This window comes from Cydia strobilella, chromosome 16 (genome assembly GCF_947568885.1).
Source record: "Cydia strobilella chromosome 16, ilCydStro3.1, whole genome shotgun sequence".
Lineage (NCBI taxonomy): Eukaryota > Metazoa > Arthropoda > Insecta > Lepidoptera > Tortricidae > Cydia > Cydia strobilella.
Genome location: NC_086056.1, coordinates 14,451,694 through 14,467,893, shown reverse-complemented (window position 1 = coordinate 14,467,893; position 16,200 = coordinate 14,451,694). Strand labels below are relative to the sequence as shown.

At 37.8% G+C, this 16,200-nt stretch overlaps 1 protein-coding gene across 1 annotated transcript in view; it reads left to right on the top strand.

Moving 5' to 3' along the window:
- The first annotated feature begins 3,900 nt into the window (after positions 1 to 3,900).
- LOC134748603 (sodium/calcium exchanger 3-like) overlaps positions 3,901 to 16,200 on the top strand; it is a 143,378-nt gene continuing 131,078 nt past the window's right edge. The window contains exon 1 of the mRNA XM_063683395.1: positions 3,901 to 5,628. Coding sequence (XP_063539465.1) covers positions 3,971 to 5,628 — 1,658 coding nt within the window. The 5' untranslated portion in view covers positions 3,901 to 3,970. The remainder of the gene's footprint in view (positions 5,629 to 16,200) is intronic.

The window sequence follows — 16,200 nt, the reverse complement described above, 5'->3', positions numbered from 1 at the left end:
TGCGAGGCGGTTCCTGCCACTCCAAGGGCTAGCTGTAGATTATAATTCTCTTGAGAACACTAAAAATTAAATTTCACCCCATACAAAAAGCTCCATTCCGTCACATTTTTTGGGGACAAATAAAAAAACAACGAAAAAAATTTGACCCAAACAACGTGGATAACAAGACCTCCCGCCATCTCGTGATACAAGCCTGAGGCACGAGGAGAATAAAACGTATCATAGGCGTTCCGACTAATCGAGAAATAACAAAAAGAAAAACAAGAAACCTATAGATGCATTTATCTCGGTTGACCTTACTTATATCTACCAAGGGTTAGAATTATAAATAAAATAAATAAAATTCATTTATTTCAGACATTGTCCACATTTTGTTAGTTGTTAAGTAAAACTTATAACTACGGTTAACTTAAAAAATGTTATTATGTAACATGTAATTATGTAACAGATCATATTATTATTATTATCCACTTATGTAACAAATCATATTTATCCACTTATAGGACATTCTTACGCAGATTGAATAAGTCCCACGGTAAGCCCAAGGAGGCTTGTGTTATGGGTACTCAGACAACTATATATATAATATATAAATACTTAAATACATAGAAAACACCCATGACTCAGGAACAAATATCTGTGCTCATCACACAAATAAATGCCCTTACCGGGATTCGAACCCAGGACCATAAATCAAAATAATGTAACAAATCATATTATTATTATCAAGGTCCACTTCGGGTCGTCGCGCATCAGCAGTATTATGAAGTATTTTTATTTTTTGTATTGTTTTAACCGTAATTGACATATAACACGTAAGGTCGTGAGTTAAACCTCGGCGCTGATATCACGAATTAATGAAAAATATCACGTAACTTTTTGGGAGGGTCGAGGCAAATTTCACGACATCTCTCCAGTGGGAAGGGGATCTAAATTCCACGTAAACACCTCAATCAATGGACGCCGCTATAGCGAATACGACAGAAACCTGAAATACCTCTAGAAAATATATTAATTTGTTAAATTGCACCATTTCATTTACGGTAATGTGTGTCAGTCCAATCGCTTCTGCCAAGTATAATCAAGTTAAAGACCAGTATATGATTGCGCTCCGAATACTCATTATTGCTACAGATCAAAAGGTCACGTAAGACTGGATTATAAAACAAGAAATACCATGTGAAATAAGCGTCTGGGAAATTGATACGGTTTCTATCCCGCTCTTACCGGCGATTTAACAACGTCATATTATCCCAGCTACCTACTGTCCCATCACGCATAACCACAGATCTAGAATAATGCATAGGTACGCTTAGAGTTAATTAAAGTGTGCAAAAGGGAAGGTAAAGCCTGACCAGGAATATATGATCATGCGCCATGTTGCGGAATTTCACTGGAACTAATATTTTCATACTATACTGAACTGTCAACCTATACATGAAAATAATGATACCTGACACCGTTTCGATTTTCGCTGGTAATTTCATATTGTCAGGCAATCTTATTTTTTTTTTTTTTTTTTTTTTTTTTTTTTTTTTTTTTTTTTTTTTTTTTAATCATAAAGCGAGGTTTAGACTGGCAAGAACTTGCATGCAATTTACGTTACATTGCGGTATCTGGTCAAACTTTTGAATGCAGTTTACCTTAGTAGTCGGCAATGTAACGTAAATTGCATGCAAGTTGTTGTTAGTCTAAACCTCGCTTTATAGACCTGTGCACATAACAACCGTACCCACCATTGAAAAGCTAGTTTTAATTTGGAATTTATTAATCGAGAATAGTATGAAACTTCCAATGGCTATTTCGGCTATTTATCCTAAGTATCGATGGGCGGATAGAGTAGAAGTAGATCTTCGGGAGCTCAGCGTCAGTGAAAACTGGCGTGAGTCCGCGCAGGACCGGGTAAAATGGCGTACGCTTGTGATGGAGGCCAATACTCATTTTGGGTCATCGCGCCAAACTAGTAAGTAATAAGTAAGTGTTTCGGCTATTTTGCATGGTGGGTTTAACAGGTATTTGGAAAAGCCGTTTTCTAATAGTATATTTTGAAATGTGACCCCAGGAGCATACACCCATATTTTATTTTACGTAATAATATCACGAATTATGGGATGGGCTCCTGCGTTTATTAATACACGTCTGACAATTATAATAAGTTTATCACATAGGTAATTTTTTATTTAGCAATGTGATTAAATTAGCAAAATACAGCGGTTTACGTACCTATTTGGTATGTAATAGTAGCGCCAAATAATCTATGATACATTTGCATACTTTTTTGGTAATTTCTCAAAAACTGCTTTAGCGATTTCGATGAAAATTACAATACAGGGGTGTATTAAAGCGACAATTCGATCAACCTGGGCTACATTTTTAAATTAATTAGTTTGACCGAGTTTTCGCGGAAGCCCGGTGGGTATTAAATTGTAGAGTAATGATTCGATTTAATTTTTAAAGCAGAGGGTAACGAGGGTGAAACATCGATCCATTTAGATTTTATTGTTGGTAAGATTCGCTTTTGAGTGTTTTCACATAAGAAATTCAATATTTATAACATACATAAACTGGTGTGTGTGAATCCCCAATCCGCATTGTGTTAACGTGGCTGCCTGTTGCCACGTGCAGTGAGTCGTACATACGTATATATATATATATGTGGTCGTGGTGATGATACAATCATTGTTTATATGATCAAAGATAGATATAACTCCGTAATAGATGGATACAGTCTAAGGAAAAAACGTGCCTCGAAAATCAAGAAAATTTGATTCTCGTTCAGAGGGCGCTACTAGTTTTGGCCTACAGTCGTATAGATGGCGTTGACGGTTTCGTTTGTTATTTAACAATTTTAACGCATATCAGTGAAAGAACATGGGTCAAAATCATAAAAATAATTAATGCAAACAAAAAAAATCATTTATCTATATTTAAATACATTCTATCGTATTTTTATAAATCTTTATTTTTAGTTTTAAAGTGTGTCGACAGATGGCAGTGAATTTACTGGGGTTACAAAATTTACTATGACAGTACCGCTCTAATAAGTTACTCTATGATATGATATAAAGTCTAATTTCATGAATTTTCGAATGAATGCCTGCATAAAAATAGCAATATGATAGATTTTTTGCCGCTTCTGTATACCTAAGCGAGACTTACTTAATTCGGATTCACCGGGCATCCATCTTCATCCATTTTGTATGCTATTACAAAAGCGACGGGCGTTAATTACTTACCTGACTTTTTATTTTCATTATAACTCACAATACTTTAATTTTAAATCAGTAGATACCTACGCTCTTTGACAAAAGTGTGAAATATCGGTTTGTCACGAAAATAAGCTTTAGTACTACCTAAGTATTCAAACTTTTCTTAGAAATGAATTTATATATTCCTAAATTTGACACGGCTGCAATGCGAAAATACGCCTAACTCGGTAATAATGAAAACGTCTGTGTGAAATATTAAGCTGCATCGATCAGCGAATTCATTAAAGCCGCCCGTCAGCAAAATTATTATCTCCCAGCGCTCCGGAACCGACGAATCAATTTAAAAGATTACAACCTCCCTTTATTGACACACGACCTTCCATAAGACAACATAAATAATTTAATCTTCCAAGCTTCTTAATATTCGCACCCCCTCAACCGCGAACGACAATATAACCGCCTACCCCACAACTTAGCCAAACTTCTGATAACAAGAAGCGAATTTAAACTAAGTTTGATAACTCAGCGCGAGCTAATAACCTTTTTCCTGCAAACTTTCTAAGCCGCCACCAAATGAAATTTACAACGTTGCGTAACATTAAAACGTGTACAAAGCCTAAGTGTTCGCATGCGAGTTTTAGTTAACCGCAAGAAGCCTCTACGGTGATCGGCGCGGGGCGGGGCGGCGTCGCGACGCTCAGTCGGGCGCCGGCTACGACCAGCGCCGGTCGCCGCGCATGGGTGGCGTTAGGTAACGCGGCATGCGGCCCGCGCTCGCCGCGCTCGCGGCCTGCTGCGTGGTGGCCCGCGCCGAGCCGCCAGCGCGCTCCGCGCCGCGCAACGCCACCACCCCGCACCGCCTCCAGTGCTCCGACGGGCTCGTGCTGCCCGTCTGGCACCCGCTCGAAGATGTCCCGACCCTCGACATCGCGCTCCGCGGCATCGTCTACTTCGTGGCGCTCATGTACCTCTTCATCGGCGTGTCCATCGTCTCGGACCGCTTCATGGCCGCTATCGAAGTCATCACGTCGCGCGAGAAGGAGGTGCGCGTGCGGCGTAACGGCAGCGACCAGATCGTTGTCGTTCGTGTGTGGAATGAGACTGTTGCCAACTTGACTTTAATGGCCTTAGGGTCTAGTGCGCCTGAGATTTTGTTGTCCGTTATAGAGATAGCTGGAAAGAACTTCGAAGCGGGCGATTTGGGGCCGGGGACTATCGTGGGCTCCGCCGCTTATAATTTGTTCGTTATCATGGCGATATGTGTGGGTGTGATTCCTGACGGTGAGGTGCGGAAGATCAAGCATCTCCGAGTATTTCTGGTGACCGCCACTTGGTCCATATTCGCGTATGTGTGGCTATACCTCATCCTGGCTGTTATATCACCGAACGAAGTCGAAGTGTGGGAAGGCACTGTCACCTTCCTCTTCTTTCCAGCGACAGTTATGACAGCTTACATAGCAGATCGCCGGCTGCTAGTGTACAAGTATTTAAAGAAAGGCTATCGTGTCAACGAGCGAGGAGTGATTGTGGAAGCTGAAGGCGATGGCTCCGTAGAAATGGCATTAAAACCGGGCGATGATTTTGCATCCGATGATGACGAAGGTCGGGAAGTGGAGAAATCTCGCCGAGATTATGTTGCTGTTCTCCGAGAATTGAGGAGACAACACCCTGAAGAGGATCTGGAAACCGTAGAAAGAATGGCATTAGAGACTCTAATGGCGAAAGGTCCCAAGTCTCGGGCCTTTTATCGTGTGGCCGCAACGCGGAAGATGACTGGTGGAGGTGACTTCTCGCGGAAAATATCGGAAAGGGCTCAAAGTGATCTTAGTGAGGTGAAGGCTGAGTTGCAGCGACGAGGATCAGGTTCACCGTCGATTGAACCTCGTGGTCCTAATGTTCGTTTTGAACCTGACCACTATACGGTCATGGAGAACTGTGGCTCGTTTGAGGTTCGAGTGGTTCGGGCGGGAGACTTGAGCGGAGAGGTGACTGTGCAGTATACCACTGAAGACGGGACAGCCGAAGCTGGGTCAGACTACGTAGCCGCTCAGGGTAGTCTGGTCTTCAAACCCGGAGAGACGGAGAAAACCTTCACAGTCCAAGTTATAGACGACGACGTGTTCGAAGAAGATGAGCACTTTTACGTGCGTTTGAGCTCAGCTAAAGGTGCTTGTTTGGCTTCGCCATCGTCAGCCACTGTAGTGATATTGGACGATGATCATTCCGGTGTGTTCTCGTTCCCTCAAAGGGACTTTGAGTTGACAGAGTCGGTGGGGACGTACGATCTCCGAGTAGGGCGGACTGCGGGAGCGAGAGGCAAAGTGCTCGTTCCGTACTGGACGGAGGATGGGACTGCCAAGAGCGGTGCTCAGTACGAGCCTGCTGAAGGACACATCATCTTTGAAAACAACGAAACTGAGTGAGTACCTAGCCTATTTTATTAGAACACTAAATTCTCGCGTTTTTGTGTATATTATATTATATATATTTTTGTGTATATTATATTATAATATGTGTATATTAGTGATTAGAACGGCTCTAACGCGATATAATTTCATTATTTGTACCTTATTCGACGTTTCAGCTGGGTTTCACCAGCTTTGGTCACGGATGACTGACGTCCCAGCAAAATGTCAATGGAGATATAGATAAACAATACTAAACTACGGTGTATTTGTATTAATTTCTTCAACAATTTGACGCTTTAGAGAATATCTTCAGAATGTGCGGTGTCTAGCATATTTAACCGTTATGTTTTTATCTACCAAATAATCTAGCCTAACCCAACCTAACACTGTTTTAAGCCATTTATAGTAAGTTAAAGTCCAAACTCAAGGTTTGCCAGCGAGCGATGGAGCGCAGTATACTAGGTGTTCGCAGAACTGATAGAATCAGAAACACGGAACTGCGCTCCAGAACTCGAGTTGTAGATGTAGGTGTCCAGACCGCTAAGCTTAAGTGGGACTGGGCTGGGCATGTCGGCCGCATGCACCCTGAAAGGTGGGCCAAAATGGTTACCGAGTGGCACCCACGGAACACCATAGATGGTGCTGGCCGGGGTGCAGGCAGGCCGAAAAGGAGATGGCGGGACGACTTAGACGCATTTTACCCGGATTGGCGGGACACTACAAATGACAGGGTCGAGTGGAGGAAACGAGGGGAGGCCTTTGCCCAGCAGTGGGACACTAAATTAGGCTAGTAAAAAAAAAAATAGTAAGTTAATCTGCTATAATCGTTCAAATTTGCTATTTCGGTAAATTCGCTTAGCGAAGGATTAGGGAAATGGGATTTTGCAGATGCCCGTTGTCCGGCGTTATGTCATCCATGTTAGCGCTATTTGCTAACCACATAGTGGGCGGTGTTCCTGAATGGCGACGTTATCAACCAATGTAGCTGATTCGAAGTTTTGCCGAAACATTAAAATATATTTGGGTATTGGTCCATTTTTATTACCATTATCGATAATAGATAATGTTTAATAACCGAATTTAAATAACAAAGAACAAGTTCTGCTGAACGTATTTAATAATATCTTGTTATATTTTTCTCACTAAGATTTTTTATTACCTTTAATGCTAAATAGAATTAGTTTTTGTAACTCATTGTTGATGATATTTTGATAAACTTAATTTCTTATTCATTCGCTCAAATGGTTTAACTTAACCTTTATCTACCTATCGTCTTATAAATTATTAAAAGCAAACATAATCTAACAAGCATCAAGAAACAAAAATATATTGTTTATCAAATCACGATGACAATTCAGTCAGTTGATTCCAATTTGCTTAATGTATGGCGTAATTATGTGTGCTTAAATATAGTAGGTAGTAGTAGTAATCACTTTATTGTACACAATACGTACAGGTTTACAAAAATAAATGTGGAATTTTCGGGGTCCCTTTGTTTGGCACAATTATTGAAAGTCATAATGTAATTATTGTCATATTATCATTAGTCATAATTCTGAAACCGTTAACTTTTCAGGATTTTCGTAAGGTTATCCTATAGGTTAGGTTAGGTTTGTTTTAAGGTAATTCTGAAAAGTTACGCGTTTCTGAGAAAAACCAAATTATGACTAACGAAAATGCGGACAAACAATACATTATGACTTAAAACTTTATGGGAAACAATAGAGACCCGGAATTTTTTAATCCCTCTAATTCATTTGTGCACTACCTGTGCACTTACTTATGTAAAAAGTATTAACTGGTACATACCTAATCTCCTCTCCCTTTAAGCTATATTTACTCGTAAATAAATCTCATAAGTCAGGTGTAACTATCAATATTATTTGAATGCTTTATTCATGCGGTGGTGTAATTCCCCTGTGTGCTACGTGTTTGCTCGTATCCTTCTTAGTCCGCACTAATTTTGTACGGAATTCCCTTCCTGCTTATTTCTGGAGACAACGATGATGATGTATTTATAGACAGGAAAGCAGTCATTTTATGAAGTAAGCGTGATACTTATCAGCAGAATGATTTTTTGTTGGTCACTACACATAATAAAATAACTTAATAATAGTTCAAAAATACACTGTACAATTAAAAATAGGTATAGGTACGTGTCAAATTAGCATCAAATTATTAATTAATTAGCATCAGAAATTAGAAAACCGCCGAGTCGGACCCGCGCACGAAGGGTTCTGTACCATTACGCAAAAACAACGGCAAAAAATCACGTTTGTTGTATGGGAGCCCCACTTTAATATTTATTTTTTTCTGTTTTTAGTATTTGTTGTTATAGCGGCAACAGATATTACATCATCATCTGTGAAAATCTCAACTGTCTAGCTATCACGGTTAATGAGATACAGCCTGGTGACAGACGGACAGACTGACAGACAGACAGACAGACAGCGAAGTCTTAGTAATAGGGTCCCGTTTTTACCCTTTGGGTACGGAACCCTAAAAACACCGTAATGTTTTCTGTAGATTTTTCTTCGTAATTTTTTTACAAGAAACTAAAATCAATTTTTTTAAATTTGAGTTGCAATTATTTGGGCTAAACATAATTTTATTTTGATATCATAGTTCTACTTTTTCTTATAAACATTTTGACGAAATGCTCGCATGGCAAAAAAAAGCTATCAGTTTACTTTTTTCATTTGGAATAGATATCATAAGTAGTATATTTTTAATGTTTTGATACTAATAATGTCGTAATCATTATTATCATTAGCAATATTATGAAAACAAAGTTAAATTTCAGTATTATTTACTGTTAAACCATTCCCGAAGTACCTAGACCATACACCTAGTATTTTATATAGATGTGCGACCGGGAGGGACAGAACATACGCAGTGCGACTAAATTAAAAACACGTTTTAACATTCCTGATAACATACCAAAACAACCTACGTAATTTAGTCGGGTTATTTGTTGCCCCTCCCCTATTTCATCTCTACATTATTTTATCTCTATGGTTCATGTCATTGAGTCTCCTATATATTACAATACTCTTTGATCCCAGAGCCTACCTAGCGCCACCGAAGAGATTAGGAACTAAATTTACAGCTGAAAGCTGGTCACTTTTGCAACAGTTCTGCCATAAGAGATTGTCGTCCTTTCTATACCGTCCATAAGTTATACATTGAAATTGTCGTACAGTATCAGATATATCGGAGCGGCCAAGGTGTTCACAAAATCTGAACACTCATTCTAACGCCCTGACAATAGAGGCGTGTTCAGATATTTTTGAGCGCCTTAGCCGCTCCGAAATATCTGATGGCGACTGTACAATAACATTTTACATAAAAGTCAATATAAGTCTAGTGGAACATTTTACATTATAAATATTATAATCTACTTTGTTTCAAAATGGTTCCGTCTACTTTAAATGCAAATATGCTACTATAAACTTTCAGTCTTGCATAAAGTTTGTAGCATGCTTCTACACATTCTTCTATTTAGGGCCAAAATAAATCTATAGCAATATCACAAGAATATATATTTTAGGGACGGCACTCCATACATGTAACTTTTATTTAGTTAGCCTAATTTAGTGTCCCACTGCTGGGCCTCCCCTCGTTTCCTCCACTCAACCCTGTCCTATGTTTCCCGCCAATCCGAATAAAATGCGTCCAACCCTCCATTATGAGTGGCCCGACACCCACTTGACCGGTTTTATCATTTATCGTGTTATCCATCTCTCTAACATACTTCTTGGAATACGAGGGCCATATGCATGATGACATAAAATAAAAGAGCAACCGTCATAAGCCCACAGGAATTGATTATAGGTACGATTAAAACAAAAACGATTGACTAGCAGCTACTTCATTGTCTCCGGAGCTTCAGCGGATGTTACTCATTTAGTAGCAATTGGTGACTCATGTTGAATTTCAACATGTATTGCTGTAGTGTGCCGTTGTAGTTTCTGTTTTCGTCCGAATTGATACAATTTAGTGGATATATATACAATTCCCGATGCTGTACAATAAAGCGCAATTTTAGTTTTAAGTACATATGTCCTGAAATAAAACTATGAAAACGGATTATATCGCGTATATTGAATTTATAATACATCCCGACGTTTAATTAGTTGTATTGTATATGAACCTTATGAACCGATTTTGCATGTACAACCAGCCTTAAAGTTTATAGTCTATGATGGTTCATTATTTTTAGTATGTGAGTATTTTTGCACTTTGTAGTTTTTTCCTCAGTCACCCGTTCATGAACGCTGTAAAGGGTTCGAAACGTCGGGATGTATTATAAATTCAATATACGCGATATAATCCGTTTTCATAGTTTTATTATCGCGGTAACCGAAGACAATATCACATATGTCCTACAAAATCTTCGTCTGAGTTACGAAAACGTATGACATTTTCATAGCTCAAAGGAAAATTACATACATTTTTTTATCCCAAATTCGGATTTCATATAGACTCCGCCCAGAATGAGGAGCTCTTCATACTTCTCAAAATAGGACGAAAAAAAAACTGCCAGTCATCTTCCTCGCGTTGTCCCGGCATTTTGCCACGGCTCCATGGGAGCCTGGGGTCCGCTTGGCAACTAATAGGACGAAAAAAAACTGCAATAAAATAAAAACGAACCCATATACAAAGTTTTACGATATAGTAATGTAATTTCAAATAACATACTTGTAAAAGTTGTACTCGTAAATTCGATGATTCGTAGTAAAAACCTCGCATCTAAAAGACGCAAGTTTTCGGTATTTTTTTTTATACCACGTCGGTGGCAATCAAGCATACGGCCCGCCTGATGGTAAGCAGTTACCGTAGCCTATGGACGCCTGCAACACCAGAGATATTACACGCGCGTTGCCGACCCTTTAAAAACCTGTACACTCCTTTTTTGAAGAACCCCATACTGTAGCCCCTCGGGAAAACCTCGGCATAGCTCATTCCACAGCTGAAGCGTCCGCGGGAGGAAATTCCTCTTAAACCGCACAGTACGCGACCATTTAGAGGTATATAAAGGCATCAAAAGGAAGCACCGCTCGCTCGTGTGTAGAGTGGAAAAGTGTTATATTTTTTGTGACACTCGCTAACGATGTCGGTACTACAGTCAGATTATTATTTAGCGCTTTTCCGAATCGCTGTTGAGGCTATATTTTTGTGTAATTGGATGGCGTTTCCGTTTAGGTATTTGATAAAAATGCTCATAATCTACAGCAAATTCTTCAAAAACTATCGTAAAAGTAGGCAAAGTTTGTCTGCTTAAAACTTTCTTTAGTGACTTTTACCGTATAACAATCTATAGTAGAGAAAATTGACAAAATAAAAAAAAAACCGAAAATGTCATGGTTTTTTAAGTATTTGACAATGACTCGGTGGGCTTTCAAGGTCAGAGACTTGAATTTAGATAACAAGAGTTACAAGATGATTGTTGGTGTTATCATATAAAAAACCAGCCGACTTATTTAATGCAAGGCGGAATGAAGCAATTAAATTTCCTAATGAGACAATGAGAGAACTTGTTTGTGAGCTTTGTAGTATTGCGTTAGTTCAGGGATTCCCACCCGCGCCGCGGCACCCTGGTGCGCCGTAGACGGTAAAGAGGGGCGCCGTGACGCAATCCTCCTCACCATGTTATCTATTTTGAATAGCCGGTTAGGTTAGCCTTCAGGTTAGGGCGCCGAGATTAAATTTTAATCTTGCAAGTGCGCCGCGGACTGAAAAAGATTGATCGATTAGTCGAATTGGTAGTGTCTTGGTAGTCGACAAGGTACTCGTAACTAAACTTGCATGCGAGTTCTCGTACCTTCTATCTTAAAAAGTTACATTTATTGTCTATAATTAATAGATTTACAATAAAAAGTAACGTAAAACTACTGCACAAAAGATCCCTATGGGTCGAAGGGTATCCGCAAGGGCCACGAAACCATAAGATATGATAAGATAACCTAAAACTAAAACTACCTACAAAACTAAAACTAATACCTAAAAAAAAAACTAAAAATCAATATCTAGTAGGGTCCCTGGGGCATAGTGCTAAAGATACTGGCAGCATTTCCTCCCTGAATCGCAACGCTTATTCGTTGAGCGAGGAAGCTGCCAGCTCTTTTGTCTCCAATGATCTCAACCAGCCGTTTGGCCCAATCGGTGAACACGCTCTGAGCTCCCGGGCCCCACGGGTCTCGACACCGAAGTGAACAAACATAATTTTTTTATTTTATTTATATTTATTTTTTTACATAGACACAACCATCAATTACAGGAAATCCTAATTCGATAGTATGGAAATTGACACAAAAATAGGTACAATACAATTAATTGGCGTCGAGACCCCCGTATTTCAGCGTTTTGAGGGTCTCGGCAGCTTCGGTAGCCACACCCGCTTTCTTTGTAGAGTCGGTGAGACGGTGCCAGTCTATCTTAGTCTTGAGGCTGTTGAAATTCTTGAATAATCCCTGCAAAAGATTTGAACATAAATACGTAGGTTCTGTGAGAACCACGAAAATCGAAGTTTCGTCTATTCCTATCTCTCAATCTATTTGCTTCTCTGTCATTAAAATAAATATGAACGATAAAGAGGCATCTATAAACGAACGAAGTTACTAAAATCCAATATTTCTCGTTTGTATTTCTCAGGAAATAATGAAAACGTGTTTGAAAGTTGCGTTCGTACCTTATTTTTTAACGAGGTGCGTGGCGGTATCCATTTTAACTTGTGCGCTTGGACCCCACGGTCCCAGTGTCTCGACACCAAATGCCGTGAAGTGGTATTGTGGGCCGAGACGTGGAGACTTCGATACTTTAGTTGTAAGTTATGCTATTTTTTGCATGCCAAATGCTGGTGAAAATATGTGTTATTTGTAAATAATATTGTCGGACCATCTTCTGTACCACTTTCAAGCAGAATAATACTACTACTACTATTTGTATATGTAAATTAAAGTATGGAAATGACACGTTTCACAACAGTTTAAGGGTGTTTCTGTGCGATTTTGTACTGCGATTTGATTTGCCTTTTTTGACCGTTTTATAAAAGCAAACAGGAACTTTGTGACAAGAATAGCAGAAGCACGGGTACAAGATAACCGAAAATTACTTCACCATTCATACGCAGTTCGTCAATAATGTGGGAATGGTAATGACGCGATTGGTGCGACTGAATAATCGCATAGAACTACCCTTGAGCAGTTCAATTTATTATAGCAAAATTGCTTTTAAAATTAAATTGATTTGATTCTAGCTTTTTTATAGCATACACTCTGTTAGTGACAGTTCTGTTTCTGTCTAAATTGAATTTATATGGAAATAAATTAATAGCCAGCCTTTTTGCCAGGCAATATAATAGTCGGCTCTAAATCATATTTCAAGTTTTGGTACCGAATGCAAGACCTTTTATTAAAATAGCCATTGGTTTCATTTAGATATCGAGCTATGGGTACTAATCATATTTCTGGCCGAAGGGTGTGTTTACTGGTATTTCGGCGGTTTAGTGGGAATCTGCTCAATCCCACACTACGCAGTGAAGTGACGCAGCAAAAACTGTTGTATCCATAGACATATATATTCATCGTAAAGACCGGCCTTACGATCACTAGGAATGGGGCCGATACATTGGAGTCAAAATCGCATTTAGTTACACCAGCGCGCTAAGTCGTGTGGCGAATAGCGCAGTGGAAATGGTTAATTGTTTTGCTATACTTAATTCATACATGTATGTATGTAAACACTTTATTACACTTAAGACAGGTTAAGATATACAATTAAACAGAAAGTATACAATGTACAAAGGCGAACTTATCCCTGTAAGGGATCTCTTCCAGTCAACCTTTGAGCGACTAAGAGTAGACAATTAAAAATGACAGACAAACGAACACTATGTACAGGAAAGTGAAATTATGGTTCAATTATTACACGAGTAAATACACATATAATACATATTAATATAAATACACACATATAAATAAATATATACATAACCAATATTAAATAAAAATACTTATTTACGATTAAAATAAACTGCTATAACATAAACCGTGACATATATAGGTAGAGTAGTTTGACGTAGTTTTTTTAGACGGCCGAGGTTTAGCGAGGTCGTCAAGCAAAAATTTGTGGAGCTGTTGATATCAGATGGCCAGGTCGAATAAGTTGCCAATTATAATGAGAGTAGTTGTTAACCCTTAAATGCATGATTTTTTCTTTTTGCCTGAAATTAATATATGTGTTAGGTACATAATTGTTTACTGATTCTGGAAAAAAAACATAGATTTTCACTGCTAAACCAGTGTTAGAATTTACATAATCTAAATCATATTTATGTAAATATATAATTTTCAGTAAGAGATTTATGAAAAATCTTACTAATCGAAATTAACAAAATATTTAGATCGAATCCGAAACATGTCGCCAAAAGCGACTAAAAATAATAGTGAGTGAAACCGTACTGTTCTAAATAATCTTATTTATATCAAAAAGGTACACTATTTGTGATATACCTATAATAAAGATTTTAAATATAAAATAATTACAAACCCCGAAAAAACCGCCTAATTCACATATGTACTAAAAATCACCAACTTATCCAGATTTTCAAAATTTTCCGCCATTTTGTCATAAAACAAATGTATTTTTTTTAACTAAAAAACTGCGCAAATTAAAAAAAAAAACATCTGAAAGTGTATTAATTTACGATCAAAATAATTACAGGACCACATCACTTTTTATCTAATGCATAAAATTATATGTTTTTTGTTGTGTAGGCTGCATCCATCACTATGCATTTAAGGGTTTAAATATTGTAAAATATAGTTACATTGGTAAAGCGCTTAACACAGATTAAATTAGATTAGATTACATATTTATTCTCATAATATGAAATTACATTATAAATTATGCTAGACCAATGAATTTATATTATGATAATATAAAAAATATATGTCTTATACTTATAACTACGTGAACGCACCTCGTACCTCGACTATTTTTATCCACTACCGGGGTTATATTTGGCTACGAAACGCCTAAACTTACCAGTAAGCGTCAACGCTTGTGGATGATCCCGGCTTACCGCCTGACCCGCCTACTGGAGCGGCAGTGATATGTAGGGCTTCGGAAGCCCTACCGAAAATGTGGGTTATACACTTGGTTGAGACAAGTTACGCTAATGTGAATCTGGGGTCGATTTTCATTAAGAAAAAATAACAATTTTATTCGAATTTAAACTGTTGTGAGACATACTAACATTAAATCAATTTACGGTTTAGACTCACTTGTTTTAGTCACTCGCGCGACATGTTTCGAAGAGCCTAGGTCTCCTTTCTCAAGCAGAGCAGCGTTCACGACGACCGTGTATTGCGTACTGCCGCTGCCGCGCGCCGCGTCGCTCGCTGCACAACTTTAACAATTTTATTGTACATTAATGTTAATATTCGAATACAATCTTTGTATTGTTATATGAATGAATAAATAAATAAAAAATAATAAAAATATATTTTGTTATTTATTTATGATTTAGAAACGTAGTACTTCAAATTTCGAAAATAATAAATAAAAAACATAGAAAATTGACTGCCTCTGACGTGAAACCCCTTGCTCTACTTATCTACTGAGCCACCAAAATTCGTTACGGATCAATATAATATATTATGTTAGCTTCTTTAACATGGCTTTTTGAAAACAGACTATTATTTGTAGGCAAGTGATGTTAAATCAATATGGTTAAATTCTGCCATTTTAAGGCCCGTTGAAGCGCCATGATACAAGTAAATATGGCTTCCGAAGCCTGACTAGGCGCTGACGAAAATGTAAGGAAATGTGGAGTTTTGCTTTCGATTGTAGGTACCTGAGTTATTTTAAAAGTTGTTACTGTTTATTGAACACATTTATACTTTGCTAATTCTTAGGTTTATTCTTAGATACTTTATTTTATTTATTAAGTACATCCACATCGTATGTATTACATATGTTGCATTAAAATTGTGTCAAGGTACTTCACCTGATACAGTACGACAATTAAGGAGTACATAGCGTTGACTGTGTATAATAGGACTGGGAAATCTTAAACTATACATAAAAAGAAACATTAAATTTTTAAAACAATTAACAATTAACTAATATATACATTATTTACAATTTTACGGCAATCCTTAAACAAATTAATAAATACTAATACTAATGGTTTACTACTACTATTTTCGTTTTGGCAATATCTTAGATTTAAATCTTATCTTATCTTAGATACATATATACATAGATTATGTTTATTCCTAGATTCATTCAGCTCGGGCTCTTATAGAATTTAACTGGTAAAACGCTAAGATGTACGTTATATTTATTATGATTAAATAAAATGACTGTATCGACGATTAGGTCTCGTATATCTGGTATTGACTTACATGCACGGAAAAAACCGCTAGTCTAAAAACTTCCAACAAGCACTCTGCACGAGTAATCAACCAATATGTATGCACGTATGTTAATACAAGCAAACAATTTAAAGTCGTGAAGAACACGTTCGTTAACTACTGAAATCTGTGGTTATTCTGATAAGTCGCTATAAAGTTCAT